The sequence below is a fragment of the Pipistrellus hanaki genome, assembly GCF_964339955.1.
Source record: "Pipistrellus hanaki genome assembly, chromosome: 12".
In the NCBI taxonomy this organism is placed as follows: Eukaryota; Metazoa; Chordata; class Mammalia; order Chiroptera; family Vespertilionidae; genus Pipistrellus; species Pipistrellus hanaki.
The window spans coordinates 3363230-3382147 of record NC_140514.1 but is presented as its reverse complement, the minus strand read 5'-3'; the positions used below and the strand labels follow the sequence as shown (position 1 = coordinate 3382147).

At 46.1% G+C, this 18918-nt stretch overlaps 1 protein-coding gene across 1 annotated transcript in view; it reads left to right on the top strand.

Moving 5' to 3' along the window:
- The first annotated feature begins 2587 nt into the window (after positions 1 to 2587).
- NBAS (NBAS subunit of NRZ tethering complex) overlaps positions 2588 to 18918 on the top strand; it is a 156511-nt gene continuing 140180 nt past the window's right edge. The window contains exons 1-9 of the mRNA XM_084900990.1: positions 2588 to 2766; positions 4808 to 4862; positions 6828 to 6864; positions 7794 to 7871; positions 8182 to 8229; positions 10036 to 10079; positions 16839 to 16972; positions 17700 to 17833; positions 18802 to 18900. Of these exons, the coding sequence (XP_084757116.1) occupies positions 2650 to 2766; positions 4808 to 4862; positions 6828 to 6864; positions 7794 to 7871; positions 8182 to 8229; positions 10036 to 10079; positions 16839 to 16972; positions 17700 to 17833; positions 18802 to 18900 (746 nt within the window). The 5' untranslated portion in view covers positions 2588 to 2649. The remainder of the gene's footprint in view (positions 2767 to 4807; positions 4863 to 6827; positions 6865 to 7793; positions 7872 to 8181; positions 8230 to 10035; positions 10080 to 16838; positions 16973 to 17699; positions 17834 to 18801; positions 18901 to 18918) is intronic.

Below are 18918 nucleotides of genomic sequence, written 5' to 3'. Positions count from 1 at the left end.
TCTTCCCATAGCAGGCATATTCTTACTACCTGCTTCCCGTTTGCTGGTCACCGCACTGCCTTCCCCTCCCAGGCTCTCTGCTGTTTTCCTATTTTTTATTTTAATTTTTATGAAGGTACTATATGTGTACATGTCTTACCATTGGCCCCCCCCCCCTATACATGCCCTCCCTCCCCAGAGCTTTGTGTCCATTGGTTACGCTTCTATGGTCTGCTGCAGGGGTCCTCAAACTTTTTAAAGTGGGGGCCAGATCACGGTCCCTCAGAGAGCTGGAGGGCCGGACTATATGAACTACTAATTCCTACTGAAACACCTTGGCTGCGCTCACTGCCCAAAAAACCTGGCGGGCCGGATCAGACTCCTCTGCGGGCCGCATGTGGCCCGCGGGCCGTAGTTTGAAGACCCCTGGACTCTGCTGGGTTTTAAACAGTGGTGGGGAAGGCTCCAGGCCTGCCCACGTGCTCAGAGCACTTCCGGTGGTAGAATTGCCCTCCCGGGCACCGCTCCCCGTGCAATGCATTGTCACTTTCCAGGTGTGGTAGTGAGTGTCCGCCTCTGCTTTTTGTTTCTGCACAAGGTAAGCTCCCTGGAGCCAGCCAGGCCCGGCCTTAGGGTTCCCGTTGTTGTACAAATGGGCTAGCAAACGGGGAAGGGTGAGGATGAACACAGGAATTGACACAATGTGGTGATGGCAGGGAAGAAACACTTCTTGGTGATGTATCTGCGATTGCCCCCTTCCCAGCTAAGAAGGAAGCGCCCTTTGTGGGGTTGGCCAGCCACCTCCTGGCTGTGACTGTGCTGGTCAGTGGTGAAGAGAATGGGTGAAGCAGAAAGCAATCCCATTTTTATCCAAGAAAGGATGAGCTGGGGAACTCGGTGTGCAGCAATGGGAGGGACCGTGCTGAGGCCATGCCACAGGCCAGGGGCCACGCCTCAGACCTCCCCGGCGCATGGCGCCCCTCCCTGCTCACATTCTGCAGCCTGCCACACGAGAAGTCTCCCTGGAGCCGGCACTTTGTGGGCCCTAGTGGGATGGGGAAGCCAAGTCTGGTGTTTGAGGATTTGATGAAAAGACAGCTGTTGGGAGAAGTACTTCGGGATACAAAGTGTCAGATAGGTTTTGTGGGCAGTTTTTCATTTATTCAGCAAATAACGTATATTCTGTCCTGCCTCTGTTCCAGGCACTGTTATAAACCCTGAGGTTATCCTCAGGGACCCTACGTATCTAGCTGTTCATCATCTCCTTTATTAAAAGAGGTTATGTGAGCTGCTCTAGCAAATTACGGGAACCCACGAAGGAAGTCTTTGAAATCTCTGATCTACAGCCGATTTGTCAGAAGCACAGGTGATAATCTGGGATTTGCATCTGGCCTCGGAGGTGTGTGTGTTGGGAGGTGGGTACGGTTGGGGGGTGGGCTGTCTTGTGAGACTGAGCCCTAAGCCTGTGGGCTCTGTGCTGTGTCCGGATAGACAGGAGGGTTTTTTAAATTTGCAACCACTTTCCCTGAACTGGGCCTTCCCAGATCCCCCTCGCCTTCAGTATTCTTTTCCCTGACACTTGTCATCCTCCAATTTTTTTGTCCTCTGCAAAAAGCAAGCACAGACCCTGCTGGCCCTCACCGCCTTTTCCCAGCTTCTGTAGCATCATCATTCCTTTGACACCTGTTTATTGGCTTAGTCTGTGGCGTCGCCTAACTTCTGGGGGCTTATTAAACAAAACACACAAAACACCACTTGCAATCTTTCCATGTATTAGACAACAAACCCATAGGGGAATTCTAGCATCTCAGAGGGATCCCCCCCCCCCCTTTTTTTAATTTGTTCCATTTACTTTCTTTGCTCAAACTATGAAATCTTTTATTTTATTTTATTTTTAATTTTTTTCTTAAATTATTATTTTTTTATTTTTTATTTTTTTTATTTTTGTACATATACCCTTGGTGCCCCCCCCCCCCGTACATACCCTCCCTCCCCAGAGTTTTGTGTCCTTTGGTTGTACTTATATGCATGTATACAAGTCCTTCGGTTGATCTCTTATCTCCTCAGGAGGACCCTTTTGACTGTTTTCATTTTACAGAAGCTGACTTGGGAAGAGAGGTTCAGACTTGGCTGATCTCACGCAGACTGATAAGCAAGTAGCTCAGAGAACCTCAGTCATATATCCCAGACAAGCAGCAGTCCTTGTATCTCCTAGACCAGTGTTTCCCAACCTTCTTCTCTCATGATGAGAATCACCTGGTGGAGTTGTTAAAACACAGATTCCTGAATCCCAACTAAGAAGTGCTAAACTAGAATTTTTGGGAACATATAGGTAAAATTGTATACTTAACTAGTGCTCTAAGACAGATGTTATATACAGAGCACTAAGTTAGGTATGCAATTTTACCTATATGTTCCCAAAAATTCTAGTTTAGCACTTCTTAGTTGGGATTCAGGAATCTGTGTTTTAACAACTCCACCAGGTGATTCTCATCATGAGAGAAGGTTGGGAAACACTGTTAGACACACCTGGGTTAACACCTAACGTTTCCTTGTCAGTCCAGCAAGCTCCGCCCCTTCCCCCCGCCAGGAAGAGCGGACGCGGCCGCGGAAGCTTGTCCCTCGCGGGAGGCCGTAGCGTGGCTCCCTCCGCGGCCGGGCCCGGGCAACATGGCGGCCTCCGAGTCCGCGCCGGCTGTCCCCGCAGGCGCCGCGGAGGGCGAGGAGGAGACCGTTCTCTATGACTTGCTGGTCAACACCGAGTGGCCCCCGGAGACGGAAGTGCAGGTGAGCCGGGCCCCTCCGGCGCTGGGCCGGCTGGTCGCGCCGGCGCCGGCGGAGCCACGTAGGAAGGGCCACGTCGGGCGGCGGCGCCGGGGGCGGGGGGCTGGCCCGGCCCGCGTCCCGTTGCCTAGCAACAGCGCGCGGGGCGGGCGGGGGTCTGGGCCCCGGAGCCCGGCTCCTGGGATTCCTCCGGGGCTTGGTGTAGCCGGGTGGCCCCAGGGCTCCGGTTCTGCCCCGGGGGCTCCGGTTCTGTCCTGCAAGCTCCGGTTCTGCCCCGGGGGCTCCGGTTCCGTCCCGGCCGGTGCTGGGAAGGGGCTGCAGCATCGGGCTCCGGGGCCCCTCTCACCCGGCCCGCGTGTCCTCCCCTCCCGGGCGGGCCTCCTCTGCAGCGGGACCCGGAGTCCTGGGAGCTCCCGGCGGGCTGCACGGAGCGGGCAGCAGCCTGCACTCCTGCTCGGAGCCGGTTGCACCTGCTCTTGCAGGCGTGCTCGGTCCGGTCCGTGCCCCAGGTGCTACGCCAGGTGCTGGGCGCCCGGGGGAACGCTTTCCGGGTGCTTCAGTGCAGAGGGGAGACAACCTGGTCAACATGTGTCACCCGCCGGAGCCAAGGAGCGCCGTCACAGCCGCAGGCGGGACGAGCAGGGCGCCTGACCGGGGCTGGGCTCCCTGCTCAGGAAGGGGTCGCAGGGCTTGGTAGCCTGACAGGGACCTGGGGTTCCCAGTTCCCTACAGAGGACCTCCCGGGCGCAGGGTGAAGAGTGGGAAGCAGAATCCACGTCCACCCGGCAGATACTGACCGATTGGGAGCCGCACCTGTGCCAGCACCGGTTCAGACTCAGAGGGTGCCGCAAGGTGGAACAGGACTTTTACCCAAGATCAGGGAGTCCAGTCCCTGTGGATTCTCTCTTACAAAATCTCTCCAAAGTGTTTCTAGACCCGAGAAACGACACCTTCTCCTGTGAAGTTTGCCGTTTCTCCTTAACCTTCCCATTGCAGTTTCTGCTCGTGGTGAATAATGTATTTTTGTAGGCCGGCAGAGGCCTGTCTGTATTACTGTTTTCCAGGTATTTATTTAGTTTCTCTTTGTCCTTATCGGTGTGACTGTTTTATAGGTTATGCCAGGAAGCAGCGGCAGCTGCTGCTATTGGTTGGATAAGAATAAGTTTCTGCCCCTTAGCACTCACTGACTGATTACAATAATGATTCAGAATACTTAACGTTATACATTGAGTTTCTTTCTTTTTTTTTTTTTTATAAAATATTTTATTGATTTTTTTTTACAGAGAGGAGGAGAGAGGGATAGAGAGCTAGAAACGTCAATGAGAGAGAAACATTGACCAGCTGCCTCTTGCACACCCCCACCAGGGATGTGCCCGCAACCAAGGTACATGCCCTTGACCGGAATCGAACCTGGGACCTTTCAGTCCGCAGACCGACGCTCTACCACTGAGCCAAACCAGTTTCGGCCGTTGAGTTTCTTAAAAAATAAGCACAGCATTAACTTACATTGAGACCTCATGGCGCGCAGTATGTGTAGTGCCTAGAATCGTTTAGCCCACACAGCCTGTGTGAAATATACTTAACGATTTAATGTAGCAACTACGGTGTATATATCAGTGTGTGCCTTCCTAGCGTTTTCTCTGTGGACGTAAGACGTTCAATGCATTTGTCTCAGACATGAATTTATTCACCTAAATGACCCCTTTTCCTGCAAGCAAAACTGTGTGGGGCCTCTCTCGCCCCTGACTGGTTTCTGCCCTGGACTGCTCCTGCCTTTGGACTGGTGTTTGATATGCAGTGGTTTCCACCCTGAATCCTTCCTGATCCTCGCAAAATTCACCAGTGACTGCATAATGCTCACTTGTACGCCCACCCTCCCCAGGCCTGCTTCTGCCTGTGTCTGTCTGAGTAGTTGTTAAATGCTGGTAATTTGTACCCAGTCCTCTGAGTAGCCACAGAGAAATAGAACCTGATACAATGTGTACGGATGACTGGAAAATTCTCAAATGTAAGCCTTTTGTTTTTGTTTTGTTTCCATCTGCAGCCTAGAGGCAACCGAAAACACGGTGCATCCTTCATCATCACAAAAGCGGTTCGAGGTAGGTACTGCCTATTTATTTTTTCTACATGCGTTTCTATACATATCAGTATGGAGTTAGTATGTCATTTAACCCCCATTTCATCCAGACCTGTGCTGTTTTGGAAAGTTTAGGAATTTTATTTAAATATATTTTTATTGATTTTTTACAGAGAGAAAGAGAGAGGGATAGAGAGTTAGAAACATCGATGAGAGAGAGTTATCGATCAGCTGCCTCTTGCACACCCCCTACTGGGGATGTGCCCGCAACCATGGTACATGCCCTTGCCCGGAATTGAACCCGGGACCTTTCAGTCCACAGGCCGACGCTCTATCCACTGAGTCAAACTGGTCCCGGCAAGTTTAAGAATTTTAAAGTGTGTTTTTTAATGGAGAACCTGATAAAAGTGATGAGCACACATGGTACCTGAGTTTAATTTTATAGATGTATATATTTTCATGATATATGATATGTATACATGCACACACATATGTCTTTATGTATATGTGAATATACACACACACTTTTAAAGCAGTGTAGAGCTAAGGTATGGCCTGAGATAGCTATTATGGATGTGTTCTAGAAGAAATGAAGAAAATCAAGCTGAGTGTGAGCCTCGGAGAGTGTGGACATTGGAGGTGAGAAGACGGTGGCAGACCGTTGTAAGTGGCTTACATGATGTTCTGCTTACACCGGGCAAGGGTTATCCAAATTATACCATGGGCAGATGAACCAGGGCAGTGGGTCGGCAAACTGCAGCTCGCGAGCCACATTCGGCTCTTTGGCCCCTTGAGTGTGGCTCTTCCACAAAATACCACGGCCTGGGCCAGTCTATTTTGAAGAAGTGGCGTCAGAAGGAGTTTAAGTTTAAAAAATGTGGCTCTCCAAAGAAATGTCAATCATTGTGCTGTTGATGTTTGTCCCTGTGGACTGATGAGCTTGCCGACCACTGAACCAGGGCATTCTTTACCTGCTGGCGGGCTGCAGGCCGTGCTCCCAGGATCGCACTCCCGCAGGGAGCGGTGCTGGGCGGGCTTTGTGGGCGCTGACACAGGCTTTCCCAGGCCAGCACGCGGGTGCTGCTCCGAGTGTGTGTGGCAGGCGAGGAAGCTTGCCCAGGGCCATTCCTTTGGAACTTGACCGTGTGCCTTTCTGGTCCCAAAGCCGGTCCTTCTTACCCGGTGAGTGTGAGCCACTCCTAAAGAGGACATTCAGTTCCCAAGGCGCTGACTATTTGAAATGAACTGTCATTTACTTTCCGAGAAAGATAGAATAGCTTTGTCTTCTGATACAAGAATCGCTAGCATAGGCAATTTTCGTTCTCACAAATGCTTTGAAGTTCAGGAAGTTTAGAAAATATATACAAGTCATAACATTTGTTGTAGAAAACTTAGAGAATATGGGTAACCACAAATGAGAGTAAGTAAATTACTCTTCATTTTGCCACTCACAGGTAATCTGTTATCCTTCAGACCTTCTCCCAGTGATATCCACTTAACCGCGTACACATATGTTCACACGCACAGATATGTTTTAAATGAGATACTATAAAAACATTATTTGTCAATGTTGTGTTAGAGACTGGTTTTCATGGACTTCCCCATTTTTAGATATTATTAAAATTTTTGCTATAAAGTATAAAATGGTATCGTGATTTTTTAATAAAAATACTTAGGTTTTAAAGGGCAATTACTATGATTTTTACTCCATGGTTTTATTAAAGCCTGGTTGGCAAAATTTAGCATCTCAAATCAGTTTTACTTTTTGTACTGTTAGGAAATACTTCAAAGTTTTGAATACGCCAGCTTGGAACTTAATATAAACATACGATCTTGTAAAAGACTTAGTGTGTTTTAGATTTATTTATTCTCTTATTTTAAGAGTTGTATTCTGTGTTTTGTAATGACTCATTCTACAGTGTATTTTGGATTTTATCATCAAGAAATATTTGGCTTTGCTATAAATTTTTTTTTTTTTTTTTTACAGATCGCTTATTATTTTTACGCCAGTACATCTGGTACAGGTGAGTCATTAATTCCACAGAGAAACGGTATAAACATCGAATACAAATGGTATTGTCCTATTTATGATTTACGTTTTCAGAACTGAATTGTGACATAGTTGCTGATAATCAGGTGAACCCAGTTTATAAAATAGACATTTCGTATACTCGGTATACTCTGGCGGGGTACAGACTCAGGGTGATTTTGTTCCCTTGGTCATTATTAAGACCGTCTCCTGACAACTGGGCTTTCACTGAAGAGCTTTCTGAGCCTTATCCTGAATGATGAAGGCTCCCCGCCTTATCTGGAATGTCCACATGAGGGATCTGCAGCTCACAAAGCTTTTAAACAACCTTTTTGTCCTTATGGTCGTATCCCCTCTGGTGCATCAGAGAAGGTTCTTTCGGTTTCAGTTCTTGGTACTTCTGAATTCTTTGAAGTGTTACGTGTGTTTTCAGGCACAGTGCTAATTTTGAGCCCTGAAAGGAACAAAACAAAACAAAACAAAAGATTATCCTGACAAAGGATTTAATTCAGCTTTTAGATATGTGTGTAGGAATAGTTTTATGGAATTCTTTACCACGAATTGCTTTTTCCTTGTAAGAGGACGTCTAATCTTATAAGCCGCAGAGATATTACAGATAATACAGTTCTAAGAAAGAGAACTTTGGCTCCGCTCTAGGGCTAGCTCCAGTGTTTTCTGCTTTTCCTTTGTGGTGTGTGTGTGTGTGTATGTGTGTGTGTGTTTCACAATTAGAGTTTAAACTCGCTAATGTATTGTAGTTCCATCCCTGCATATGTGTGTGTGTGTGTGTGTTTCACGATTAGAGTTTAAGCTCACTACTGTGTTGTGGTTCCAGCCCTGCATATGTGTGTGTGTGTGTGTGTGTGTGTGTGTGTGTGCACTTCACGATTAGAGTTTAAGCTCACTATTGTGTTGTGGTTCCAGCCCTGCACCCTTTTTGCTCCCCGATGGACTGGTTCGCTTGGTTAATAAACAGATAAACTGGCATTTGGTCCTTGCAAGGTAAGGATGTATAAAATTCATATGTTTCCCTACCTGGGTAAGCACTTAAATTTCATTATGGCATTAATTTTGGGGTGTTTATGGCTTAATAGTCTTGACATTTATTGTATATAAATTCCCTTTGTGTAAATGTGTTAATTAAACCTATATTTGGATCATTTTGCCTGCTTTTGTACTAAATGTCATCTAATTTCAAGGTGTAAAGATGAAAACACTTAAAAATGATTTTAATGTCTTAAAATCCCTCCGTGTGTGGAAGACTGTTATAAATGTGCATACAGATTTTCTTCTTCTTTCTCCCCTGTGAAAGCAACGGAAAGCTTTTGGCTGCTGTTCAAGATCAGTGTGTGGAGATCAGGTAATTGTTAATATTCATATAAAAAATGTCCTTTGAGAAGCAATTTGCTTGATGATGGGAACTAAGAGTTTGAAAGGGGCCACATTTAAAGGGACTTTACCATCAACACACATTTCTGCCTCACTGCTTCTTTCTTGAGAACGAGGAGTTAGGACTTGTCTGGAGAGGGGTAGTCCCCAGTTTTAGAGGTGCCACATGCTTTGCCTGTTGTTCCTAATGTCCCGAAGAATGAACTGGTTTTCCTGAGTTAGTTGCTATTGTTTTACCGCTTTCGTAACTGATATCTTAATTAAAAACAAAATGCACGGAAGCCCAGCTTAGAAGCATTCTAGGTGCGTACGTAATGCCACCGAATGTCTCGAGAGAACAAATATCACTGGTCTCAAGCAGTGTGTCTTGGTCCCGTGCGGACCCACAGTCCATCTGCATACAGAGCAAAGCAGCCCCTGCTTTTTGACACCTTCCTGAGCGTGTGCTTAGCTGACTTCTCAGCACACAGTCCAACAAGAGTGGATTCCAGAGTTCTGGAAAAGGCCCATCGTCTACTGAGAAAGTAACGTCCTCAAAAGACAGCAGAGTGATCTGGGGGAGTGCAAAGATGGACACAGCCCTCTAGGAAAGTATCCTTCATCATGTAATTAGCAAGATGGTGTTTGACAGCCCTTTAAATTTTTTAATTTTACAGAGAGAGGAAGGGGGAGGGGGAGAGGGAGAGAGAAGGAGAGAGAAAGAAAGAGAGAAGAAAGAGAGAAACATGAATATGTTGTTGCACTTATTGATGCATTCATTGGTTGCTTCTTATATGTGTCCTGACTGGAGATTGAACCCACAGCCTTGGTGTATTGGGGCGATGCTACAGCCAAATGAGCTACCTGGCTGGGGCCAGTAATGACAGCCTTTTAAAAACCACATTGCTTAACATGCATGGCTGTGACAGGCGGGCTCTTTTCTTTAACGGCATCATTGAGCATCTCGTGGGTGCAGTGCTTGAATTTACGTAAGCATAGGGTGGGCTAGCATTTCCTCTTCCATGTGTTGCAGGAATGTGAAATGCCTCTCTTTGGCAATTGTGCTGATAGTGTGACTTCTTGTTTTAAAAATTACATTTATTGGGGGAACATTGGTTAATGAAATTATATAGGTTTCAAGTGTGCAAGTCTATGAAATGTCATCTGTATATGGCATTGTGTGGCCACCACCCAAAGTCTAATCATCTCCTGTCACCGCACATAGGACACCCTTTACCCTTAACCACCCTCACCCCTCCCCTCTGGTAACTAGCATACTGCTGTCTGTGTCTGTGAGATTTGTTTCTTTGTTCATTTGTTGCTTTCAGTTTTATAATCCACATATGAGTGACATAATATGGTTCTTGATTTTTTTTTTTTTTTGACTGACTGATTTGGCTTAGAATGATATTCTCAAGGTCCATCCACATTGTTCCAAAATGCAGTATCTCATCTTTCCTATGGCTCAGTAGTAGTCCACTGTATACATGTGCCATGTCTTCATATCCAGTCATCTACCTGAGGACACTTTGGTGGTTTTTATGTTTAAACTCACTTGTGCTTATGTCACTTCATTCTTGTTATAACTTCATTTCTGATGAAAAAGAAATGTTGGAAGAAAGTAGTATCCCTAACGAAAGGGTCTAACTTGAGGCACAGAATCTTCTCTGTAAGAGCTGGAACGATTTAGTGTTGTGTAGGGAAGTTGTCCAGTCTGTAGTGTTTGTGGTGGTGTATGGTAGCACACAATAGTGTTGTTATGTAAAACAATTGTCTCCATTTTGTGCATACTTTGCAGGTCTGCCAAAGATGATTTTACATCTATTATTGGGAAATGTCAAGGTAAGAGTTTCCAAAGTATCTAAAAAATGAAAATTTCAAGTCTGTGGTAGTTTATAGTATCTCTTAAAAGTTAGAATAGAGATTAAATAAATATTTATTAACAAAGATTATTAAGATTGCTTATTAAAATGATTTTTGAAAATCTTAACTGATTTCTCTTATTGCCTTAATTTTGCTTTAGGATGTGCATTTGGGAGAAATTGAAATTGAAACTTTTAAAAAAGTCTGAGCTAGTTTTGTGATGTAGTCTTTTATTCTGAATTCAGTGAAGAAATAAATATTTTGGTATAAACCAAGAGTTGGTCAGATACAGCCTGGCCAGTGTGGTTCAGTGGTTGAGTGTTTACCTATAAACCAGGAAGTCACAGTTTGATTCCTGATCAAGGGACATGCCCGGGTTATGTTTCTTAACTCTCTCTCCCCTTCCCTTCCTCTCTGAAATCAATAAAAATATATTTTAAAAGTCAGCTACAGACTAGTGAAAAAAAAGTTTGGGATTTGATCATTCTTTGTTATAGTTAGCAAGAATTTACTGAGTGTGTTTTATGTAATACTAGGAGCCTAGTACACGAATTCATGCACCTTGAAAGGAACTGTGGGCTGGAAGGCTGCCTGGGCACAGGGGCAGGTCTCAGCCTATCCTCTGTGTCCCCGCCCGGCTCCTCTCACCGCTGCCCCTGGTCCCTTGTCTTCTGGCAGCCCCTCTCTCACCCCTGCTTCTCCCACATGCTGACAGTGCCTGCTTATGGCGTGGAGCCATTGGGGCTGGTGCCAGCAGTGGGTACGAGCAGCAGCTGTTGCCCTAATTGCCCCTCAGGAGCAGGAGGAGGTGGAGAAGCCCTCAGGGGTGATCGGGGCCGGCAGCCACCACTTGCGCCTGCTGATGGTTGGCATTGGCTTGGGCGCTGGCAGCAGGTGCAAGTGGTGGCTCTGGCTCTGGCACTGGCAGTGGGTGTAAAGCGATGGCTCCTGTGCTGCAACAGGTGTGCGTGGGGCTGGCGCCATCAGGAGATACGAGTGGTGCGTGGGAGCAAAGAATTTTCAGTAAGCACCGGAGGCTCACCCCGATGACAGCGACCCGCACCCTGCCATGGTCTGGAGCCCCCGCTCACCTGCTCCACCATCCCACCATGGCTGACACCCACCATGTTCCACCCACCCCCTGGTGGTCAGTGCACATCATAGTGACTGATTGTTCGGTTGTTTGGTTGTTCTGCCATTTGGTCTATTTGCATATTAACATTTTATTATATAGGATGAATCATTCCTGGTACTAGGTGTATTATTGTGAGCAAAGGGCGTGGTCCCGTACCTCATACAGACATTTAAATACACGATTGTAAACTTTGACAAATCTGATGAAGGAAAAATACAGAGTTGGGTGCGAGTCTCTAACCAGGAGTGTGAGATGAGATTGTTGAGGAAAAGTGACTTTTGGAAAGCAACCTAAAGAGTGATAGAGGTGGGAGTACTGGGGAAGGTGCGGGGGGGGGGGGGGGGGGGGGCGCGCGGGTTGCCTTCCCCACTACTCGTTTGCAGGAGCAGGGTGTGAAAAGGTGTCTGGGCAGCATATCAGGAAGGCAGTTAAGAGTTAAGAGGGCGTTAGTAGATAAGTGCACCCGTTACTTACGCTTATTTCCAGGACCTGCAGTTCCATCTGCGTGACCTTGTGCTAGGTTAGCGGGGTAGTTGTGGGAACTGTAATGATGGCAATTCTGGTCCTTGTGATTACAGGCATTTGCAGTGTCCTTACTGTGTGCAGGCGCTGCATTTTCTCATTTAATTGGAAGAACATGGCACATATTTTATCTCAAAGCAACGTAAGGATAAAATGAATATTTGACAGTGAAAGTGAGCATGGAGAAGGGAGGCATCGGTTGTTTTGAAATGTACAAAGTGGTGAACTACAGGATTTCCGAGCCCCCGTGGAGATGCCGGTCTGTAAGCGCTCTGTCACATGCACATTGGCAGCCTGGGGCCAGTCTTCTCCTTATTGTCTCATTCTCAGCCATCCAGATGCACTGAGAAGACTGAGCATTAAATTTTTAAAAGATGTTTTGAATTCCCATATGAACGTGATTTTCTGTTAGTGTGTCAGAGAATCAGTATTCCTAAACAATCCCCATGTACCAGTGGATAAGGCGGTAGTAGAGTTCTTACGGACTTGTCTTCTTTTTAAAATTGAATTTATTGGGGTGACATTGGTTAATAAAATCATACAAGCTTCAGGGGTACAATTCTGTACTATGGAGTTCTCTTGACATACAAGATATACATTTTATGACTTAAAGCAAATGTAAAACTTATTCTCCCTCCCTTTTATCTATTCTTCTGCTCAATTCCCTGGATGGTCAGTGGTACACTTATCATTATCAAGCCGGAAATGTAGATATTTTTTTCCTCCCTCCCTCCCTCCCTCCCTCCCTCCCTCCCTCCCTCCCTCCCTCCCTCCCTTCCTTCCTTCCTCAACAAATAAACATTAAGCTTGCCACTGCATGCCAGGCGCAGTCCTGGGCACTGTGTGAGGAATGTCTGCGGTGAGGAATGAAGGTGCAGCCCTCGGGCAGAGAGCGACAGGGCAGTCCTTACGGTGGATCCCAGTGGCACAGGGAGGAGCATCCCGGGACTCCACCGGCCTGGGAGCCTGGTCAGAGGGCTCTTGCTTCCGCCCCTGCACTCAGCCCTCAGCCCCAGTTCTGGCTTTTAACATTTCCACTTGCTTTCTCGTGACTCTCCTGGCGGCTTTCTTCCAGATGCTCTTCACTAACCCAGCTCTGCCCAGCTTGCCAAATGGAGAATTACCATGGTGCCCTTCAGATCGGGCTCCCTGGCCTCCAGATAGGTGACCTTGGACAAGCTCCGTTACCTTTTTGCGTCTCCATTGCCTGTAACGTGGGTGTGTTTTATAGATTGGGTTGTGGGAAAGTTATGCGAGCTAATGTAAATGAATTAAGCTCTAAGCATACAAAACATAAATAAAGCTCTTAGCATAACGTCTTTCACTCTGTAAGTACCTGGGAGACATTAAGCTATTACTGCCGCTGCTGTCACTCTGCCAAAAACCTGTCCGTCATTGCCATTGGCTGTGGAATGCAGGTTAGAGTTTCTAATTCAGGACATGACACCTTTCACCGTCTGTCTGTCCTGTGGATTCCCTGCCACATGTCTGCAGTTTTCCAATCTTGTTGTGCTTTTTTCTTTGATTTGGTAATCCTCACCTGAGGATATTTTTCCATTGATTTTTAGAGAGTGGAAGGGAGAGGGAGAGACAGAGAGAGGGAAGCATGGATATGAGAGAGACATCGTTTGTCTCCTGCATGCGCTTGACCAGGCCAGAGACCAAGGTATGTGCCCTTGACCAGTATTGAACCTGCAACTCTCCAGTCCTTGGGCTGATGCTCTAACCACTGAGCAAACCGGTCAGGGTCCCATCATCCTTTTCATGCCTTCATACCGACAGTTCTTTGGCCTAGAAGCTCCCACCTTTACACTTAATTAGTCACACCTATTGTAGTTCCAGCATTCATTCCTCTGCAAGCCTTCCTCACTGTATCCTAATGTACTTTCTTGTTCTAATTGTTATTGCTTGTCTGATTCACCACTCAATTATAAAGGCAGAGCTCCTGTCTCACTCAATGTTTTTTAAATTTAAATTTGAAATAATTTCTTTATTCCTAGTGCCTAGCATGGTGTCTGACTCCTAGTAGGCACAGAACTTTTGGCATTACAAATTTTGACCCTGTCAAGTAATGTCTGAAAAAAGTACAATATATTTGCCTATTTCTTATGAGTCAGTTTTAGAAATTCATGTATAATATGTTTATGTTAAACATATATAAATTTATGGGTAGTTGTCACGACTTGGGTTTTATTCCTAACGTACACAAATGTCTGCACATACCGTGAATGGAATAATAAGGACAGATAAGGAGTCCTGTTTGCACGGTATCCTTTGAGAATGATAGAAGGGAGTAGCGGATTTCTAAAGCTTGGGGCTCGAGCATTTTCTGAATTTGCTTTCCATTACAGTAGGCCAGACCTGGCTTACATCATGGACAAGGACCAACACGCTTCCAGAAGCATAACTGGAGGGTGATATTCAGTTGCCTTTCCCCCGGGGCTGCCCTTCTGCTGAGTGAGGGCTTGGAGAGCCGCCTGTGGGCGTCTGGGCAGCTCTGGGGATGCCCAGGCTCAGACATCCAGGGCCCGGTGGGCTTCGGCGTTAGACACCTGCCCTTGACCAGGAAGTGAACTGAGAAACACACACGTTAACGTGGAAATGGGGAGCTTCACCCTTCAGTCTTCCACCCAAATGGTCGTACTTGTTAGAGTGTTAGTGTGTGCCGTTATTGTGGCAGCCTGGATGGGATAACGATGCTCTGAGAGCTAATGTTTTATTTTGTTGGCTCCTGAGTGTGTGAATTTATGGCTGTAATGCTGCATTAATGGCTTCTTTCCATTTCATATAATGTGAGGTAACGATCATTTGCTTATTATCTGGCTCATCTTTATGGGAATGGCTCTCATATGCCAAATGATGTTTCATGCCGATGCCCGGAGAAGCGCAGCCGGTTGTTCTTAATGCCTTTCTGAAACTACATGTTTCGGAGTCTGCGGACCGAAATAGGGAGCCGTTCGGTTCCACTTTGGCATTTTTCAGTTGTTGTTTTATAAGAGGTAGGCCACTGGAGAATGTTTTCAATGTGCGTTGCAGCTTGTTTGGGTTCTGTTTGCCAGGCCGTAAAGAGTAATTCGGTCTTTCCCTCTCTGGAAAAGCGCCTGCAACCAGAACATGCCATTCTAAAGCCGCACTGTGTTCATCAGGAGGTTTTCTGCAGCTTCTGGTGCTGAGATCCCACAGGCCACGGCTTCCCCGTGCCAAGCCGCAGCTCGCTTACTCCAGGTGTGCCGGGTCCCATCGCCCTACCCTGGCCCAGGGCCCTGTGACAGCCTGAGCTCCGACCGGCTCCCGCTGGTTTCCAGCAGGCCCATCAGTTTACCCTGCAGTGCCACGCATACAGCATTTTCCGCGTGTGTCTTGGCCTGAATAATGTTGTGAAGCATGGACTAGTACTTGAAGCATCAGATTTTGACACGGAACATTTTGTTATGGGACTGTAATTCAGGAGCCTCCGGTTATGTGATAACTGTTTGCCCCTTTTTGTATTTTGTTGGAGAAAAACAATCCCCTGTGTTGAAAAAATAATACACATTCTCAGAAAAAAACTTTAGAAACTAAGTATGAGCAAAGAGTAGAAAATAAAAATAAACGCACCATCCAGAGATCAGAAGTATTAACATTTTATGACCTATTCTTTAAGACATTTTTCTGCTAAATACCCATTACTATCGATGTGATCTATGAAAATAAAATCTTTCATAATCTGCTTTGTTCACATAAAGATAGATTGTTAAGTCTTTTAGGTTGAAATTTAAGAACTTTCCAAAGTATTTTTTAAAAATGAATAACACCTTAGATGTTAGGACATCTAAGTCCCAAATCATTCAGCAAGTGCCTATAAATGTGACCTCTGAGCAGTCAGCTGCCCAGGGCTGTACTTGACCCTCATGTACATGCCAGGTGGAAAGAGCCATCATGGGCTTTGGTGCAGATCGCTGTGCAGAACACAGGTCGCAGATGATGGCATCTACGTTCCTGGGGCATTGGTGTGTTGATTTCATTTTTCTTAAATGTCTTTCCGGTTTGGTATTGGAGTATTCTTGCTGGTCTCAAAATATAAGTTGGCAGTGTTCTTTCCTTTTTTCCTTTAGCAGAGGTTTGTGTAGACTTGGAATTATTATTTTTCTTAAATGTTTGATAAAGTTCACCAGTGAAATTTGAAGGTTTTTGGCGTGTGTATGAGTATGTTTTTAATTCCTAATTAAACATTTAAAAAATATATAAAACTTTAAAAAAATTTCTATGTCCTTTTGTTCTAGTTTTTCATGGATATTTCTTCTAAATTATAGAATATATTGGCTTAAATTTGTTTACAATCTGCCTCCTGCATTTTCCCAACTGGGATTGAGCCCGAAACCCTGGCATGTTCTCTGTCCGGGAATCGAACCCTGATCTCCTGCACAGGTTGACATTCAACCTCTGAGCCACGTTGACTGTGTTGTCAACTATCATTAAGAGTTTTTTTTAAAAACGTTGAAGAATATAGGTGAGAGATTATTCATTGAACCCTTCACTTTGCAAAAGGAAACTGCTCCCCATGATCACATCAGGCCGTTTCGTGGCTGGCCTGAGGGTGGAACCCAGAGCTCCCTATTATTCAATCCTCGGCCATTTCCATTTTGAGTTTGGGCACATGGGCACTGGATTAACGGGATCCTTTAGCACCCGAGCTCCGATCCCAGACCAGAGGTCCTTGGAGGTCAGCTTACTCCCTACGTGGGAGTCATTGGGTTGGAATTACTTTCTGCCCATTCTCTATGCTTTTAATCTCTTAATTCCATAACTATTGGAGGTATATTATTCCGAGCCTGTAGCAGACCAGGGCATGCGCAGCACTCACAGAGCAGAGCGCTGGTGGCCGTGGGCTTTGCTTCTCAGGGTGTGGGCAGAGCTGGCCATGGCCAGGCCTCCCGCTCTTACCGGAAGTGGGTTCAGGGAGCGGTTCCCATCTGTTGACCGAAGCAGGAGAGATCCTTCGGAGGTGATGCCATGTGATTGAACACGTAGCTTCCGTTGCAGTGCTGTGTTAGCGACCTTTATGATGTATTGGCAGGAGCACTCTCTCCTCTTTGTTCCAGTTCCAAAGGACCCGAAGCCCCAGTGGCGGCGCGTGGCCTGGAGCTACGACTGCACGCTGCTGGCCTACGCGGAGAGCACCGGCACCGTGCGCGTGTTCGACCTCGTGGGCAGCGAGCTCTTCGTGATCGCCCCGGTGCGTGCGCCTGCGGCCGGTAACGGGGCCCCCACTGTCTCCCCCGTGTAAGCACTGAGGGAATGCAAGCGGAGAGTGCGGAAGCGGAACTTTAAATCTGAAGAGTAGAAGGTGAACGTGAGATGTGCGGAATCTAGATAGATACGCACACAGGAAATAGTTTATTCTTTGCGTTTTGTAACGCAGTATCCGGATGCATTGAATACTGACACGTGGAAGTAAGTACTGAGTGGAGTCCCCAAAGGCTGTTGTAAGCGTCCAGTGAGGGGAGAAGTTGGCAGTGAATACTTTTAAATGTCCTTTCCCTAAAGGGAGATGGAAAGTAGTCGGAGCCTTTTTTTATTTTATTTATTTTTATTTTTTTTATTTTTTTTAGCTTTGGTTACTGCTGGATAAATCTCTATCTGAGTTCTGTATCTTAGAATCCTTTGAGGCCGAATGGTGTGTGTGTGTGTGGGGGGGGGGGGGGGGCGGGGGGTGGCTATGGATGTCCGGTGAACATAGGCTCACTTACCTAGGTGAACATCTCATCCAAGGAGGCAGCTGTGGTCCCAGCTGTGGTTGGGAGGCTGGTCTAGACTTGGTGTCTACTGTAGGCACTCTGCCTGGCACATCAATTCTGGGGCTGTGTTATGTAGAGGCACCTGGTAAGGCCAATGTCTCAGCTATCTTCCACTTACACAGATGTTAACTTCTATCTTTTTAATAACTTCCCCCACTTCTGCAGGCATCAAGTCTAACAGGTGATTTGAGCTATGCCGTTGCTGGGTTGATCTTTCTGGAATATAAAGCAAGTGCACAGTGGTCTGCAGAACTCTTGGTCATCAATTACCGAGGAGAACTTAGAAGTTACCTTGTAAGGTGAAAGTAAAATACTTTGTTTGGGAAGACCTATTTGACAAAATAGTGTTTATTTCTCTGGCTTAGTGTCAGCTTTTGTTGTTTCTTTCTTTTTTTCTTTTTCTTTCAGCATTTTATTATGGAAAATTGCAAATATAATAGGAAGTTTGAAAGAATTGTATAGTGAAAACTCAAGTACCTCAACTTAAATTCTACTAGCATTTTTACTGTACTTGCTGGGTCACATTCCTATCCAGCCATTCATCAGTCCTAGTTTTTAATGAATTTCAGAGTCACTACTTAAATACATTAGTGTGCCTGTCATTAATTAAACTTCAATATTTGCTTATAGTTTTCTTTCTTTTGAGATAAAATTTGCATACAACAAAATGCACAGATCTTAGGTGTACCGGCCAGTGAGTTATGGCCAATGCATGCACTTGTGTAGTCCAGACTCCTGTTGAGATGCAGAACATTGCCATCATGCCAGAACGTCCCTCATGTCCCTTTCCAGCAAATCTCTGTCCCCATGCTCTCCTGGAGCAACTTCTGTTTAGACGTTGGAAAGCAGGACGGGGTGGGGAGAGGGATGGTCGTCAGCATTCAGTCCACAGCACTCACAACTTGCTTATCTATTCCTCTGTTGGTGGACTTCTGAGTTTCCAGGTTTGGACATTGCGAATAAAACAATGGCCATTCTTGTCCAAGCCTTAACGGATACACATGTTCATTCCCATTGGTTCACTGACTCTGAGTGGAATTGCTGAGTTATAGGGTCGATGTAGTTTATCTTTATAAGAAACCACCAGACCTCTGTCTAAAGTTTTCATATCATTCCCATTCCCACTGTAATGTCTGAGCGTCTGGTTGGTTTGCATCCTCGGCAGGATTTGGTGTTACCTGCCGTTTAGATTTAATTGCAGTGAGCACCCAGTGGCATCTCACTGTGGTTTAACGGCGTGTGTTTCTTTTCTTCCTCCTTCAATTAGTGTTGGGACAAATCAGAGCTATCAGGAGAGTCACTGTTTCAGTTTCAGCGGCCATTATCCCCGTGGAGTCAACACTGCGGTTTACCATCCTGGTCACAGGTACGTAAGCCCTTGTTC